The 19,092-nt window shown below is 37.4% G+C and overlaps 2 protein-coding genes across 12 annotated transcripts in view; one reads left to right on the top strand and one right to left on the bottom strand.

Annotated features, from left to right (window-relative positions):
• The window catches only part of sei (potassium voltage-gated channel seizure), a 153,193-nt gene extending 144,063 nt beyond the window's left edge, over positions 1-9,130 (bottom strand). For 10 of the 11 annotated variants that reach the window (XM_018457746.1, XM_018457764.1, XM_018457802.1 and 7 more), the window contains exon 1: positions 7,335-9,130. In XM_018457746.1, the coding sequence (XP_018313248.1) occupies positions 7,335-7,410 (76 nt within the window). In that variant the 5' untranslated portion in view covers positions 7,411-9,130. The remainder of the gene's footprint in view (positions 1-7,334) is intronic. The other variant, XM_018457732.1, reaches the window with a different exon arrangement.
• Positions 9,131-15,017: 5,887 nt separating this feature from the next.
• Positions 15,018-19,092, top strand: part of Gbeta13F (guanine nucleotide-binding protein subunit beta-1) — a 31,156-nt gene continuing 27,081 nt past the window's right edge. Inside the window, exon 1 of the mRNA XM_018457866.1 lies at positions 15,018-15,588. The gene's annotated coding sequence lies outside the window, so the exon portion shown is untranslated. The remainder of the gene's footprint in view (positions 15,589-19,092) is intronic.

Raw genomic sequence — 19,092 nt, 5'->3', positions numbered from 1 at the left:
ATTTGATTAATATACACATAATCCTTTCATGTTTTTAATGATATATAACTTCATTAAACGGTTACCTTCATGGCTCAACTTATCCTTCGAGGATGCTCAACATGCCCCACAGATGGGGCATATTGGTCCACTTTGCATTCTTGTAATTAACGTAATTTTTTTCTTATTTACGAGATATATTAAGGATTTATAAGTTTAATTATTAAGCCAGATGAACATGCAACATTTTAAAGCATTTACCATTAATCTATCATAATTGTGTGAAGATTCATAATAATTTAAAGAAAAAGTGTCACAACTAGCCCCGCTCTACTCTACGTATGCATTACATGAGAAATGCTCAAAGTATGAATTGCTGAAAATATTAACGCTATATATTTAATAATTTTAGATGTACTAATTTTGTATATTTTTTCTATTAAATTTTAATATCAGAAAATATTTATGTGCTACACGATAAATTGCAAAAGATTTGTCGCAATTTTTCATTTTAGGCGAAATAGAAAAGTGGATAAATGTTCTCGAAGTTTTCTATTGATTTTGACCACGTGAAATCAATAACCATCAAAATTTCTTTAGTCGAAATTTTCGAGTCGCTCGTTGTGCAGCGTGACCGCTTTGATGTGTAAAAACGTCATGAGAGGCGAAACGCGTTGAAAAGTTCAAAGGGGTTTGAAACGGCGGGATTTAAGTGGCTGATGGATCTGCCGTGATTTTTAGCGTTCACAATCGTGAGATGTCAGAAGGACTTTCAAGTAGCTAAAAGGATCCCGCTTAAAATCAATTATTTTAGCCTTTGAGCAACCAACTGTGAAATCTAATTTTCGTTTTACATATAACTTTTATATTAATTAATATTACAATTTAAGAAAAAGTATCATCAATTAAAATTCGTTAAGTGTTTTAATGGATATAATTTTTGTTGAAATTTTGCATAATATACACGGAAAGAATGGTTTTGCTGAATTTTATATTTAAAAAGTTAATTAGATACAGATCTGAACATATAATATTTTTTGTTGGATTATTAAAATAATTATAAGAACGCTTGGTGTGTTGAAGTGTTGATTAAAGTGCTGTAAAAAGTTTGTGTTTTAATGAGTATTGATAATAATACTGCAAGAAGTTCTAACAAATAGTTTAAGCGTTCTAATGTAATTATTTAAATTATCTAAACAAAATTATTTTTAAACCTATAATATATCTATAGTTGAATATTTAAATTCCCTAACAAAACGATTCGTTCCGTGTATATAAACGACACAGAAAGCCATATCGCTCATTTGCTACATTGACATAATTAAAAAATTGACATTGTTTAGTTGCTTGTAAAAAAAGAAAAACGGGAAAATAAAGGAAAAAACATACTTTAAAGAGATATATACTTTTATTCCTTTACATCATTTATTACATCAAAAATGCATTTTAAAATTACAATTACAAAATTTTTATGATTCGAAACATTTAAAGTTATTTTCTTTGTTTTTTGAGTTGTGTCGTTTTATCAAATGAGCGATATTTCAACGTATTCGCACAATGCACAATAATCGGAATAAATCATGTACTGGCTCGAGTTGATACGAACGCATTTTCGAGTGACAGCGTGTCTATTGCCTCTGTCGACAAATCGGAATGACAGATTGCTATTTATTGTCCCGCGGGATTAAGTAGCTTCGTGATAAAGAAATTTCGGCGAAGCTTAATTAACCACCAGCAAAACGGAAAGGGAACTCGAAGCGCCGCAATTGTCGACTTTTAATAGTTTCGTACACGAAAAGAGAACTCGTGCCAGGTTCCCGGTATCACACGTTATCGGTTTCAATTTCCATCTTTCGCCGCCTGTCCTGCGTGCGTTCTAGGATATTTGCGAATAAACCTGGCACATGTCCTTGACACGCAGAGCATTCGAATGTGATTGGTATCTACTGAGCGATGGACACGGCATTCTATAATATCGCGTAATTTAATTGCGATTTGGAAAATCTTCTATCTTATCGATTTTATAATTTAGATATTTCCTGAGAAAACCGTAATTTAATATCGCGAATGCGAAATGCAAGATTGATTGAGCATCATATCCTGTAATCTCATTAAGGATAAATATTTTAACGATATTCATATTTCAAAGAGTTTAATAATCATCTTAGTTTTTTTCCGATTTTAATAATTCTCTGTATATAAAAGACAGTATATAGGTCATAAAGCGAGTTGGACTTTTATATCAGTGTTGAGACATTTACACAAAATGTGATGTCCTTTTCAATATAAAGGTCGAAGAGATAGGATTCCATTTCGAACTTTCACAAATTCCAGGAGTTCGCAGATTCGATTATCGCAAGAAAATAATTAAATATGTATATCCTTCGGTACGGAACGTAAAATAAAAGACAGCGTGCAGATTCAAAGCTGAGAGGTTTTGAAGATCGATCAATTATAAGTAGAAATTAAATCGATGAGGAAAAAACAAATAAAAGAAAGAATCCTATTTTTAGTCGAAACGGATCTCGATACTTAATGATATCCCGACTTTTCGGGACGAGCGTCTTACCACCAAGTGCCATGGAAATACTTGTCAACAATAACCAATAATAGTAGTAAGAGAACGTCATTTTTCAAGGAGACATGTGATAAATAATTATAAGTTATATATAAAATTAGATCGATAAGAATCAAATAAGAGAAAGAATCCTACTTTTAGTCGAAGCGAATTTTGATGCTTAATAATATTCATATGCAAATTTGCAAATACATTTTGCCGTTTTTAAGATTCGATCAATTAGTTTGAGTGAAAGAATCTTGCTTTCAACAGAAGAGATCGACAAATTGACAAAAGTTCGCACCGATTTTCCTGTTATATATTCTTTATATTGTTTAACTTTTTACGACGTAGCATTATGATACGACCCGTCGCAGCGTGAGATGAATCGGTCCGGCGACGTCGTATTCGATTACCGTTCAAGAGGACAGGTGAAGAATATCGAGTACACGTGGAGTGATCTGTCGTAAGAGTCGTTAGGTCGTGATGGTGGTAAGCGGCGAGAGAGGTGATGGAAAAGAAAAAAAAAAAGGTAAATGCGCCGGGGACGGACAGTCATTGCTGTAGAAGAGACGTCAGATTAGAAGCCACGGCTTGACTGGCACACATACATATTTTTTATTACATAAATTGGCGCACGAAGGTCTTCCCTCTGGAGAGAAGTTATCGCGTTAATACCTATTACCACGTATCCGCCCTCGCACTTACCGCAAGTGAATTTGTGATCATAGCGTGATTTCGTTGCATGAACTTTCCCCATGAATGTCAACGACTAGTGCGGAAAAGAATGATAAATGAATGAGCTTGAAAACTCGTCATATGCTACTGGCGCGTTGATACAAAGTATTCTTTGAAGAATATAATCGGAAAATTGTACGAAACTGTTTCGAGACTTATTTCTCAATAAATGTCAATTTTTTAAATTATTTCCGCAATATTTCGTACACGAAAAGGTCATTATTATGACTACGTATATTTTTCTGAGAACTTATCTTTCATCAATTAAAGTTAGCCAATTAAAATTTTTTCAATCTTCGACATTAAATAATTGATAATTACTCGTATCACATTTAACTATCGATTTGCAATAAAATAAAAAAATAATTTGTAAAAATTGTGAGCGTTAAAGATAAATTCAATCGTGCCATGAAGAAATCGGCAGTCGCAATCCTGTAAAAGTTGTTGAACCGAAATCCAATACGTGGAATTGTTATCCAATCACATTATGAGCCTCACTTTTCTATCGTGTAATGCTAGTAAATTTGATGCCTCCGTTGAACGTAATCTCATTGAATTACGGTTATTTAATGAGACTAATTACAATTATTCATTTTAAACTAATGTCATTCGCTTTAATTGCTGCGACATTACTTACTGCAGCGTTGCTTATCAAATTAGGCAAATTGAGAATTTTTTTCTGTTCTGTGGCGAAAGTAGTTCCACGAACAGACTTGCTATTTGTATCGTAAAAAATCCTATTGCAAAATCGTGAACGGAAATAGTCCGCATTTTGAGATTATTCGATTATATATTAGGTCTATTCTTTTTAGCTGAACTTCTGACAAGGTTCACCTTTCTTCTTTTTCTTTCCACGTTAGAGAAAAGAAGAGAAAAGATGAAAGAAATTTAGCTGAAAAGAAGCCAATTATTATCCTTTTAATGCGACCGTGATTAGCATATTAAGTGCGATATTTAATTTCATGAAATTTTTCTTATACTAATAAATACTTATCGATCATTTGTAACAATTAAAAAATATCTGACGAGGAATTTCCTTAAAGATGGTTTGTTTAAAAAATATATTATCTAAATTTACATATTTAAATAATTTAAAATAACTTTTTAAGAGGTTTATTAGCTTCACTATTAAAATAGATAATTGCAATCTAATTTGAGATATTAATTTCAGTTTCAGTTTGCGATTGCGTTTCAAATTTCGATAAACGTTATTCAGCGCGCAGCGCGTTATAAAACTGAAATAATATATTTACAAAAAATTTACATTTAGTATTATGAAGCACTGAAATCCGCTTTGATCGAAAATAGGATTATTCCTAGTGATTTATTTTTGTCGGTCTAATTTCGATCTATAATTGTTAAAATAATTTTATACATATATTTTTGTATCCTCTATTTTTTGTCAGAGAATTGTGGATTATTATGTGGATAAAAAATAAAATGCAGAAAAGTATAAACTATGTAATACTATATTCAAAGAATTCTGCAGTCTTTTTGAAGGATTTAATTTCAACTAGGCCCTGAGGGAGAGAGAGAGAGAGAGAGCTGCAAAATCATATTTTATTTGCTAATGAAGCTTATGCATTTCGCAGTAGTATAATCAAGATATGTTACAAAAAATGTAATAATAAAAAAGAACATTACTTAGAAATATTAAAACGTGTAAGAACAAGTTTTAAGTTGCTTACCCTAGTGTATATTTGCAATATTCCATATTAACTGAGAAAGACGTAAATTTCTTTGCAAATTCAAAAAAATTCGATATCAACTAGGCGCGAATGCATATATTAGCATTTCGTTATGGCAATGAGTTTCATTGTACGATGTATCGCGTTTTCATCAGTCACATGATAATATCGTATCATAAATATGAAGGAATTCTCTTGCTACCTAATAATAATTCAATCAGTTAATCTTGAACTATATGATAATGTAGTGCTCTATAATAAATATTGTAATAGATACGATTCATATATAAATTATTAAATGCTGATACCAAGTCATTAGCACTATACTTCAAATCTTATATAATTGTAGCATAAATTAATTTTTATATATAAATAAAAATAGCCATTCATATTTGTCTTTTTGCTATTAGCAAATATAAAATATATCCCTCATCTTATGATGCAAAGTATGTTCTAAATTAAAATGCTGATCCATGTAGATAAGTACCATTAGTACCATACTTTGAATCTTTTTGTAGCTGTAATGTGAATTAATTTTGTAATTTAAAAAAAAAATAAAAACAGTTATACCTTTTTTTTTATTATATAGTAAACATAAAATATATCTTCTCACTTTATAATTCAAACTACAAAGAGTATGCCTCTTTATGATCTTGTATAGTAAAATGCACAAAATTCTTATCTAAACAAGCAATTCCGTTAAAGAGAATTCTTATCAGTAAATTGCGACAATGCAAAAGAAATCGTCAGTGTTCTGTTCTTCTCTCCATCTCTCTTCCTTTTCGCAATCAATTCAAGCTTCCTCCACGCCTCCTCTCTCGCGAGGAGTCGAGGCATTTCTGGAGTGATATTGCCAGTGACATGTATTGTCCCATATTGTGACACAGAGCCACCCCTTTCCTTCATTTAACCAAGCCCTTCCTTACTCTGCACCTACCGCAGTCGGAATGTTTTACATAATATTGAAAATGAACTTCTGGCTCAATGCCTGCACGTTCTGCATATCGCAGCCTCAATATTCCCTTCGATTACGTTTCCACGTCTGTCTGAGAAGATGAGCAGGCATATATTTTTAGTCTTGACCTTCAAGGTAAACCGATCGCGGTAACGAAACGCAAACTGAACGCGTACATGATCGCATAAATGATCGCGTCAGTCGTTCATCTAGAAAATATATTTTTTTTACTCTCAATATAAAATATGTTCATACTAATTCTTATTTTATACGATATTGCAGTACGATCTTGAATATCAACTCGGGACAATAATGAAACATTATGTGTTATGAGCATTTGTGATAATCAAACGAAACACTATACTGTATTCATCTCAGTACATTCATCAATAACTTAAGCTGCTTTGTCAGATTAATGATTATGTAGTACGGTTAATAAAACTGCGAAATTAATATCATAAATTATCTAATTAATATAATGCTATGCAATAGTTTCAATATTGTCGCATAAAATGCAACTCTCGGATTACCTTGTTCCGCAAATACAGTTCCGGAATTACAGTTTTCTTCGCCAGCAAACTAGTTAGTCACGTAAAACAATTATTGCGATACGATTATTTACACTCTCATTTTATTCCCAAAAACGTCACGACGATTAATGCCCGTTTCCATCAATGTAAATTAATTAAATTTCTGTTGAACTTACTTTTCATTTCTTTTTTTAGTTTTAAGAATTAGAAAAGGATGAAGAGTAAATTAAGACTAAAATTAATCTACATTGATGGAAACGGGCATAACTTGTCCGTTAATTTCGGCCTTGTTATTAGATCCGGAAGAAAGTATAACTCGGGTTTTTTCATTAAAAATGTTTGTTATAATAAAATGTTTAAAAGATTATTTTTAATTAAAATAATTTTCGTTTGTTATTTCCTGCCATTTTTATGGCAAAAGTTAATTCTGTGGAGATAAATCTGGGCGATTCTTTGGCGGCAAAGAAGTTATAGATCTATTATAAAGATCATCTTGCAGCATGACAATTCTCGACCCAATATCGTTTTATGCACTGTGGAAAATCTGATGCAGTGGGAAGTTGTCCTGCACTTTAGCCTACTCACTAGACATTACGCCATCAAACAATTACCTATTTGGTTCATTGTAGTACAGGCTGAATGAAAAGCGCTTTCGAAATGCAGCCGTAATCAAGAATTGAGTTGGTAACTTCTTTGCCATCAAAAAGACGGTGTTTTATTTCGCGGAATCCAATTTTTTACCAGAAAAATAAGGAAGGACGTAGTAGATTCAACTAACAATTATTTTAATTATTTAAAGGTAATCTTTTAAGCATTTTATTTCAACAAAAAATTTGGATTATTTTCTCCCCGATCTAATATTTCCATTCTTCTCATGGCTAACTCACCGTGCGTATCAAATTTCCTAATGATTGTTTCGATGATCGTAGTTCTGGGCGCCACGTGACCCCGTCTAACAGGCATCTCAGGAAGAGGATTCCCAGATACCTGGGCAGCCGAGACTTCCGCGTTCGAGCGTGCGATGGGGCGCACCGGGCCCAATCCCTCTCAATTAATATATCGCGAAGTAACACTAAAGCACTAGGAAAACACTCGCGACGTAGAATGCACGAGCACAGTAGAAAAAAGCACAGCACGAGTTGAGCATAGCGATTAGCCGTATAAGACAGAGTAACGTAGAGTAACGTAACGCGACTTTTTCTCACCAGAAAATGTTAAGATTCGTTGCTGCGATCGAACAACATGCGGATCAGCGGTGTATCCGTTTTACTTCCTTTGTCCGTTTCTTAATAGGTATGAAAGGGTGACGCAGGGCTAAACTGCGCGAGAAGAAAGAATCTTCGTCCACAGGTGCTTCTATTCCGTGTCTATCTCACGCGTTATAGGAATACCAGGTATTTATGCAATCGTTGTTTTTAGTCTCGTTCGATCTCGCTCAGTATCGATATCCCCTTTTCTTGTTCCTTATATACAACCCCAGGTTTCCAATTAAAGAGAGATCTATACGGTCAAAGCATCAGTAATCTCGGTATCCCGAATGGACTGTCAGAGAGCACGGCTCTCTTACGTTTCCGCGCGTTCGCTGCACGCGAGTGACTTCGACGTCGTCTCCTACTCGACGACGTATACGTTTGGACCCGAAGTTCTCGTCTATCTAGATATACGTCTAAGATCGTCGGCGCGGGGCGTCACGACGATTCCTCCTGCCGTCGAGCCAAGGACGCGGGGAAGGTCGGTCCCACTTCGTCGAAGGCGAACGGCCGGCATACGATGTATCGCACCGATCGCACGTGCACGCGTTGTCACTTCCGATGTGCGTGTGTCTCAAGCGGCGTGAGGAAATGCGTATTTATAGCGAGAATACAGATTGATCTATGGTTTTCAGGCTGTTCATCCGTGGCTGGCGATCGGGCAGAATCTCCCGCGCAATCTTTGTAGATTTAGAAGAAGCTATGACAATGCGTCGATCACTCGCCAGCAGCGTCCGTCTTCGAAGCGATTTGTTGTCCTCTCTCGTTGGTAACGTCTCATATCGATTCGATCGCTGTTCGTCGCCGTGAAACCAAGACGCGCGCCGATTTATCTCGCACGTTTTATTATTTAATTTGTGACCGTGCGCTCTGATATGATCGGGTAACACCAACGCGGTGACGTCGCGATGCGGGTCAACAGCCTCGAGGCTTCGATCCTCCGGGAGTTGACGTTTCTGACCACAGGCACTCCTACGTAATATTCGCCAACTTGGTTCGACCTCGTGGGATCGGGGTCAGGCTTCGCGGCGACCGAGGTCGTGGAATGCGGTAATTTCAGAGGAGAGGCGCATGGCTCGGACATCTCCACGACGTTAGTCGTTCAATCGCTCGTGCTCGAACGAGGGTTTCTTCGACGGGGACGGCTCGATTTCGCTCGATTTCGAGTCGATGGCCGTGTCCGAAGGGAAGAAGGCGTCGCGATCCCCAAAATATGACAGGCGCGTCCAACGGATACAACGATGGTAAAGGCACGTGGTGTGTATGCAGTCGAGTTTATGCGGAATGCCGCGATCGGATCGATTCCTCGTCCGGTCGCGTCGCGACGCGAGTCGCGGCGCTCACCAGCGCTAATCGAACGTCCGGCACTCGCTCCCTCTTTCCTTATCTCACTCTTTCTTTCTCGCTTTCTTTCTCACACGTTCTCTCTCTCTCTCTCTCTCTCTCTCTCTCGCTCTCTTTCTCTCTCGCTCTATTCCTCTCCGACGTGGCTGGTCAGCTGTGCATCTCTGGTCAACCACGGGGACAGCTATTTTTGTACTTCTTCCTCATCCTCCGCGACCATGCCCGACCTCCGCCGTTTGTCGCGATTTCTCTCGAGACGCCCTTCGACTCATGCAGCCACGTCAAGCCACGGAAAATCCTCCGTCCACCCTTCCCGAGTCACCGACAGATGAGCATGACGATCAGATCGTCACCGCGGAGAACGCTATCGAGAGATCGGTCAAGGTTTTTAGACAATGCATGATAATATCACTAGAATCAGAAATGGAGCACTAAATTAGAACTTAATTTTGATGTATATCTTATTCCAATTTTCAATGGCGGGGGTGCCAATTTGACAGAGGTGCATAATAATCCGTGGAATAAATCACGTAATATCTCTCTCCGTACACCTCTTTCTTTCGTCTGTTCCCGATCTTATCGTCACGCACCTGTCTTATTGATACTTGGATTCACATCTCACTGTCAGTCCCATGCTTCACGTGGTTCCGTAACTGTGCTATCTTCGTGCAGTTGGATGAACGCGTGCAAACGACCCACCACGCCTTCCGCGGGTCGGTAGACCGAATTGCAGAGATACGATGCCCTCTCGCTGACCTCTCGCTGGCTTTCCAACCCTCAGTCGGTCGGTCGGTCGGTCGGTCGGCGGTGACACTCGGTTCACCTCCTGCACTGTCTTCAGCCGACGTACTCCAGAGGAAGGTCGCCGAACACTGTTGCTCCGCCGCGTGCTCGTAGCCTCCCCTCACCCCCGTATCACCGTGTCGCAATACACACGAGGTGTTGTCTCGGAGGCGTCTTTTCGTGGGTTTTCGGCTTCGAGTTGCCGACAACGGCGTCGCGACGCCACGGACGCGATACCTTGGTCGCTTCGACCTGAGTCTCGCGTGGTTTTGGCGAGTCGCCGTTGTGTGTTCGGTCGGAGAACTGAAAACGCGAGAGGAGGCGTGAGACGGGTCGACGTCTCACTCTGTCTCTCTCTCTCTCTCTCTCTCTCTCTCTCTCTCTCTCTCTCTCTATCTATCTCTATCTCCCTCTCTCTCTCGACGACGACGACGTCGGCGACGACGACGCCGGCGACGTCGGTACGTAACGAGGGGGGGAGGCATGATTGTGTACGGCGCCTGCGTATCCCCACTTAAAATCCGCCGTCGTCATCACCCCGATCGTCCCGTTAGTTTCACCCGTTGGCTTCTTCTCTCTCGCACCTTCCTCACCGCACCGCGCAATGACCGCTGATAATATTGATAAGACTCCGCAAAAGCTGCGGCGCGCGGCCACTCTCCTCGTCGGCGCCCTTCTATCTTTCGGGCCAGGGGGTGACGAGCCTCGGGGTCACCGCGTATGTAATCTACGAGGACGCAGCAACGTCACGCATTGTACTCTCAAGCTTTATTTCTCGGTTTATTCCATTGTAACACCAACTCGACGACCCGTCCGTCTGACGCCGTCCCGATGTAGATCCCGTGGGAAACTTAACGCAACGTGTTTTGAAGCAACAATAGAAATGGCGATTTCCTCTGAATGAATAGATGATTAATTATCTTTCACGCGATCTTTTGCGGCTCTTGATGAAAGATATGTTTTTCACTAGATAAAGAAAAATTTAGTTCGAAAAGCTTTTCTACAATTTAAAAAATGTTGGCATTTTGTGGAGGAAAAATCGGCGTTAGATTATTGGAGACATTGCGGGGTACACGAGAAAGAGATAGATTTTAACAATAAAGAGAGAGGTGGGTTCGGGGAGACGCTATTAACGCTATTTGTGTCTATCCTTGTTTTATGTCTAATAAACAACGAAGATAGAATGACAGAAGTAGCGCTAATAGCGTCTCCCCGAATGCACCATAAGTGTGACGTATAACGATTGTTCCTTCTATTCTTCTTTTCCTTTGCATGTAGTCATTTTATTCATATTATGCCAAAGATAAAATAAAATAAATATCTCAGTTATGCGAGATATAATGTAAAAGTTTACACAATATAATAAATTAAACTAGACCATTCATATGTTATATGAATAACACAAGTAATAGAGAAGCGTTAAGTGCGGCCGAGACTGAATCTTGATATCTTACAGAAATCTATAATACTAGCTAATTTAATACTGAAAGATAATAATTAATTACTTCCCTTACAGAGCACAAAGTTGCACAAAAGTTGCAGTAATACTGCTGCAACATTGTATGTTACAGCAATATTGCAGAGACTTTACAGCGATATTGCTGCAAATTCTGTGCTGTATGGGTTATTTGGAGTATTAAAAACACTGTTGTTTAGTGCTTTTATTATTCCATTTAAGTAATTAATTACTGTCTTTCAATTTCATACTAAAAGATAGTAATTAATCACTTATTTGGAGTATTAAATGCACTGTTGTTCAGTAATTAATTACTGTATTTTAGTATTAAATTAACCAGTATCAAATTAGCTAGTATATATATTAGATTTCTGTAAAACCTATAATCAAAAGAAATTGGAAAGAATAAGGGAAATAGGAGTCAGGTGCAGAAGACGTCGTGCAAATAATACACCCATAAAACTTCTTTATTCTAAACGCGCTTACATGTTTCGGCTCACTTTTGAGCCTTCTTCAGAGACAACACAAACTAACATATATAAACTGTGAATAAAAGTTATCTTGTCATGGTAAGCTCCCCTACATCGAGAATATAAATGCCAAAAATTAACCCAAATAAGAATGAAAGAAAAAGAAAAATGAAAAAAGAAAGGAAATATTGGAAATATCGAAATAGAGAATATGGAAAACACTAATTTATCAAAAAACTTTAAGATTATAATTAATTATCCCAAAAATAAGGACACTCACCGTGATCACAAAGCACCATATCACAAACATTACTACTAATAAAAAGCTAATAATGTTTTTATGTGAATTTTATTAAATATATTTTTCAGTTCTTTAAAAAAAATTTACATATTTTTATCTAGCGAATATAAATAAAGAAGTTTTATTAATTCTTTTATAAAATTGTAATTATAATTGAGAGAGAGAGAGAGAGAGAGAGACGAAAATACGTTTCGGATATTTAGATATGCAATACAAAATATACCTTTAATATTAGTTTGTGAGTGTATGTGTGTGTCAAATCAAAGCACTGCCAAAATAAGAAAATTTTTACAACAAACGGAATTTCAATGAATCACGAGGGAATGTGCATTCAATTGCTCACTGGACGATTAAGCGACGTCTACAATGAAATTCTAAGGCGTAAAATTTAAGCTTTAAACTCTAAGCCGTAAAAAATTGACCAATTACAATTGAATGTGAGGAGAATACTTGACTATGATTGGTCAATTTCTTACGGCTTAGTGATTAAAACTTAAGTTTTGTCTTAAAATCTCATTATAGACGACGCTTTAAGTAGCAATCGAAGATGATTGATTCTTTAGATCCAACCAATCGATCGCAATTTAGCCACTCAATGACCTTAGTAGCAATTTATTGGTGATATATCAGTTAAACGTTGAGAATATATTGGGCTAATTTTAGTAGTATTATGCCAATAATTGTGCTACTAGGGGAGCGGTTGCGCTACTGAGTTACTGAATGTACCCAATACCGACATTGTGGATTCAGCCCGTTACTCCGCAGCCATCGCGATCTCTGTTGGCAAACTTCAGAAGCATTGTGGAATCGTCGGTATTGACAAACAAAATCGCGGGTACGATACTACAAGAATTATCACAGCCAAGATACCAAGAATTCATGACTTTACCAACATAGCGAAACGAGAGATTTACTTTGCTGTACTAAATTTTTGCCTTATATCCATTTCTAGTAAAGATAATTAAAAAAATTTTTGTTTATCTTGCTTTTTAGCTTTCTTTAGTTTTTATCTTCTTTTAAAAATTTTTGGAAAAAGATAAAGAGCAAATTAAACCGAGATTAAAGTTTATTTACATTGGTAGAAATGGGCTCTTGAATATAGAGTATGTTTCTTTAACGTACGCCTTTAACATGTACTTAGTTCATTAAAAAATATACTCGCGTGTGATATATTCGTATTGTTCGAGAATTATAATATTCGTATCTTATATTATCATTTCCGTCATATTTGTGTAATAATAGAAACCAGGATTGTACGTTTACGCAAAAATAAAAATAATAGCTTATATTTACATTTGTATATTCGTGGATAATGAAATTACAACACTTTTTTCGTAATGAGTTTCGGAATGCAACCTACTCGCCGAGCGAAACTCATTAAGAAAAAAGTATTGCAACCTCATTGTCCACGAATTTATTAAATTGAATTTAATTACAATTCCATCTAATTAATTATAATTATTATCGCCAGGGGTGCTTTTTTTTCGCGTCGATATCGTTATTGCGCAGCTTTTTTACCATACAAAATATCTGCGCAATAACGATATCGACAATTATCAGTAGTGATACAGAATAACACCTCAGTCCCTGTATTCTGTAATTCGTTATGCAGTCGTTATGAGTTCATAACGATTGCATAATGAGTTACAGAATTCCGTTGCTGTAGGCTTATTCTAGCTGTAATTTTTTAACGACAATTTTACTAGCTAGGGATGTCGTTGCGCAGGTATTTTACGTGGTGAAAAAGCTGCGCAACGACGGTATAACGATACCAAACTGTCGTTGAAAGTTACAGAATAGGTCTACTGTGTGTGTGACTCTCTATCGTTCTTTAATGGGCTTTCTACAATATTAGTCATAAATCAGAAGTCAGCTAAAAATTGAATCACAGTCGTCAATTTTTAGCTTCTGACTTCTGATTTACGATTAATATTGTAGAAAGGCCCTTTAACACTTTATACTATTTTATTTAATTACTTCTTTCTATATTGTGTTACTCAGTTTATAAAAACTTATATATTTTACATTGCTTGTAATTTACATGAAAAAAATAGTGTAAACTTAACGTAAACAATTAATAACGCAAAACTTTTATATATGTAAACGTAATCTTGAAATATACGATACAACCCTGATAAAAACTATCAGGTATTACATTGACATTGATACAGAAACGGTGAGGTTGCATTGGGCGCATAAAAGTTTCATAATATCCGTTTCTATCAATTACAACTTACACTTTACCTTTTTCTAATCTAGACGGATTAGAAGGAGATAAAGACTAAAGAATAAATCCGAGATTAAAGTTAAGGCGGGAATACTGAGTCTTGTATAACGGATAACGCATAATAAGAAAATGAAGCAAAGCCCTTCCTTTTCATGAAATAAAGGACTGATTGGTCGATTTCCTTGTGCTTTATGCATTACGCAAAGATCTGTGCTCTGGCTTTTGATTTACGACTGCGGTCCACTTGACGCTACAAACGCTCCGAAGCGCTTCGGAGCGTTTGTAGCGTCAAGTGGACCGCAGCTTTACATCGACAGAAATGAGCACGAGTTTGGTTTCGAAGCAAAGTATCCGCCATTTGCGCTAATCGCAAGAATGTCGCGGTCGCCTATTGCCGGTACTTACCTTTCGATCTGCCAATCGCGAATGGATCTCCGCCGGTTTTTCGTTTGTCGCGTCGTGTCGGTGCGGAGCAAAGGGTTCTGCAGACTATCGTCTCTTGATGGTACTCGCGTACGTATAACGTTGATACGAAATTTAATTAACAAGGACGCGAACGCGAAACAGATTCGACAGCACTCGAACAGCTCTAATCCAAGCGCTAACGTCGCGCCGCGCGACATGACGGGTCTGTTTGAAAACTGGCGGAGCCGGCCGGTTTCGGGCGACTCCGGCTGCGCTCGGCGATTCCGGCGCTGCGGCTCGCTGCTGCACGGGGTTCACGAGAGTCGAAGCACGGAGCCCCGCCCTGCCTGCCACCCGTCAGAGCCGTGAAGGAGCAGGAGCAGCAGCAGCAGCAGCTCCACTTGTCTCGTTCGAGTTGAGAGTTTCCGTGTGTCGTCGAATGAAAACAATCGCCGACGTCCGACCGTCGTCGGCTTCTCGAGACGTTCTAATCCCCGTAATCGCGTGCTCTGTTTCGGCTCCACGCCATCGTGAATATCGTGATAACGCGTAACGGTCGCGGGTAGCCGTCGTCGTCGTCGTCGTTCTTACCATCGTCATCGTCATCATCGCGGTGTACCCGTCGTTGCGACGTCGGTTAACCTTAAAGAAAGCGACTTAAAGGGTGCGGTGGTAGTGTTTTCCCTTCGAGGAGGTACGACGAGTAAACTCGAGTATCGCGATACTCGAGGCGAAGAGGTGTGAGGAGGAAAGTGCGTAGTCATCGATGTGAGAGCCGAGGACGACGAGGAAGAGCAGAGGGAGCGAGAGTGCGAAAGGGGAAAGAGAGAGGGGAAAAGAGCGGAGAGGCCGAAGCGTCGTAAGCCGGGAATTCCGACGATCGCAGCTCCGTCAGGGAGCACCAGGTACGTAGCACCTCCGTTCCGTAATTACGCATTCCAGGCTCCTCCGTGACTTTTAGATGCGCCGTCTCTCTCCGACCGGCCCTTCCGCGGGGAAGCGAGCGACTCGATAACCGCCGAGAGAGAGAGCCATCATGGCGGCCGCCTAGGCCTACGCTCTCTGTCAAAATCTCGCCTGCTCGCCTCGCCGTTATTTCGATCGCGCGCCGCTCGCCGCCCGCGCCGGTTGTCCGGGCGACGACACCGACGACACCGACAGCGAGCCCGGCCACGAGAGCGAGATTCACTCCGGAAATTCTTCGCGTCTCGAGACGACGCACCCGTTTGCGCCCGCGAAAGAGACTCGTCTCTTCGGTCTTTTTCCCGTGCCTACGACTCTCACCCATAAAATGCTTCCTTCGATTTCATCTCGTTTGTCGCGCGACGTGCGTCGTAGCGCTACGTTTATGATGATGATGCTGCTGCTGCTGCTGGTCCAAGAGGACTGGTTTCAACGACTTCGATTGCGCGACGTCGGCGAACGTGTTCGGAAATAGAATGAGCGTCGCGATTACGTGGGTCTGGATGTATTATCGATGGGATCATTGATTGGAGTGAGCTTCCAATCGAGATTGCCGGGAAGATTCGTGATATATATGTGTATGTACATGTTTTAGAGGTTTTAAAAAAGAGCGTTCCGACCACAATGAGTCAGAGTCCGGCGATAACGAGACTCTTCCTGAGCGCGGAGAATTTCCTTGTCGTAGGATATATGAGAGAACGTTTACGAACCGTGTCAACGAAATCTTTCATTTTGTTAGTTTATATTTTCGTGCGAATTTATTGGCATTTTTCCCATCCAGATGTGACAGATACTTCAACTAGTAGAGTTTATAATAAGAGAAAATTGTTAACTTTGGTTCGTCTTTATTTCTTTCATATATTATATTTGACTCAAATACATACTTTTTCCAATGAAAGAAATAAAGACTAGCCAAATTAATTTAGTCGAGTTAATAACTTTTTTCGAATGTATATAATTGTTGAGTTTAACCCCTCATCTCCTCCGATGTTGATAAAATTAGGCTCATTCGACGCGTTTTTTGTACGAAATGAATGAATCTAGAAAAAAAGTGTTGCAAACTGAGATGATTAATTGTTAAAGTTGACAGATATTCAGGTCAGGAAATCTGTCACATCGATGGCATAGAGGATTACATAAATTTTCTGTTTCATAAACAATATAAATACAAATTCTCTGCTTTAAAGGCAAATTCTCTGCTTCAAAAACACAAATTCTCTGCTTTAAAAATACAAATTTTCTGCTTTAAAAACACAAATTATTTTCTATTGTATATAATTTTTGTTTTTACAGTAGAGAATTTGTTTTTAGAGCAGAGAATTTGTATTTGACATGGAAAATCGGAAAAAGTCGAGGGAAAATGTAAAAAAGTTTCGAATTTTGAAATTTGCTCAATTTCCTTAAACTGTTCCTATTCCAAATAATTGTTATAATTTTTTAATATATATTATGTCTGAACGTTTATAGTCAAATACGTTTAAAACTCGCGCACTTTAAACGATTTTAATAAAATAATTAAAATTGATGTTTTTTTTATGTAGTATTTTTATTTGATCGCTCTTTTTCGTAACTGCATTCTTTTTTCTAATACTAATTTATTTTTTGTTTGTTGGCTTAAATTCGCAGATTTGCGCCTAAAATTTTATTATGCTACTAAGCCTTTTTTGCGTTGTTTTTAATAATACAAGTTATAACTTTCCTATAATCTCTAAATATTGTATGTTAAAATTTATATATTTTATGTTGGAAAATTTTCCATTTTCAACTGGAAAACCTGGAACAAATCAGGGAATTTTAAAATTTATTTTCTGTGACAACCCTGATATATTTAAGTCAAATATATGTGATTCAAAATTAATGAATACAAACTTTTGTGTTTATCAATTTCAATGAACGAACTATATTCTGTCTTTATCCGTTTATTATTATAATATATTTGATAAGTATGTACATTCTGTCCATCTAAATTATTATAATTCAGTCAAGTTGACAACTTTATTTTCTCAGTGTAGATTTACAAATTTAAGCAAATCTATTCCAAGTTCTTTGCAATTGTGATGCAAGCAATTATTGTAAGACTTAAAATGGATCATGCGACATCGTTCTGAGTTTTTATATTGAAATACAAATTTATCGTTAAAGAAAAAATATATGAATATAATACATTTCCCAAGAAAGTGCATCGCGCGCTAAGCCTTAAAATTACGCGACCGTAACTTTCGACGCTCTCATCTTCAGGAATGTCTGCGTGTCACATCGTTCCGGAGTCGTTCCGAGTACACCGGTTTTTCCTCGACGAAGCGATGCTTATGACGTTTGTTTCACGACGACTCGGGTTATCTCGCGGCATACAATGCGCGTAATACGAGTCGCTTTGCATAATATATGTTTCCGTGAAAACAAAGTTCGTCTCTCCTCGATGTAACCCGTGAGTTGAATTTTCATTTGATTTGATGTAAAAAACGCTAAGGCGAAAAAGTGTCCATTGTTTTCCGTGGAAAACCAAAAGGGAAATGTACCTATTGTCGACAGAACTTACACACTGAAAAAGAAGTCTATCTGGTAATAATAATCAAGCCTAGGTGATAGTTACTAAAGCTTTGATAAAATAAATTCAATCAACTTTAATTGGTTACATAACCAAAGTCAACTAATGACTAATTTTTCTGATTATTATTAAATGGTTAATTACTATTTATGTTTGGTAATATTTACTAAATATTAAACCAACAAAAGTATATTTGATAGTTATTGTAATATCATTTTTCTTTCAATCAATTTTTTCAACGCTAATTTTACTTTTCTAATTCTTTCTAAATGTTAGTATACTTTAGCTTATTACTATTATTATATTTGATAATATTTACTAGAGGAGAAGGTATTATGGTCAGTATATATATTGTGGATAATTATATCCCCTTAATATCTCCACTATTATATAGCGAATCCTAATGATTACTTATGGAATTATTTGTTCAATAGCTCGCTGTTACACCATGACACTAATATATCAATACTCAATAATCAGCACTTATTATAACGCATTTTTCTGAGTATGTACATTTTAGCATTTAATTACACCTACTTTCTCATTTTTTTTAAATTTGATCGTATTATCACATGAATACATGTAGGTATTTTTGAGTGTGTTATTTGCTGACTGTATAATATACAGCCAAATAAAATATTAAATAGCAAATAATTGTCAAATTAAATAATTTGTCAAAATAATTATTGACAAATTAAAAAAAATGTGGCGACATTGCATAATGACTCGAAGAAAAAAAATGGGTGATAATGTGGCGTTCCCTAAAAATAGCTTTAAAATATTAGTTTTGTTTAGAAAACAGTATTTGGTTACAAAATTAACAAAAAAGTATGAAACTTTTTTTTAGCGCGGTGAAATTAACAATTGCGACGCCGGCGACGCTGTTCCATTTAATCTC

This window comes from Mycetomoellerius zeteki, unplaced genomic scaffold (genome assembly GCF_001594055.1).
Source record: "Mycetomoellerius zeteki isolate Tzet28-1 unplaced genomic scaffold, Tzet1.0 scaffold114, whole genome shotgun sequence".
NCBI lineage: Eukaryota > Metazoa > Arthropoda > Insecta > Hymenoptera > Formicidae > Mycetomoellerius > Mycetomoellerius zeteki.
Note: the sequence above shows the minus strand (reverse complement) of the source record. Positions and strands in the feature narration are given on the sequence as shown.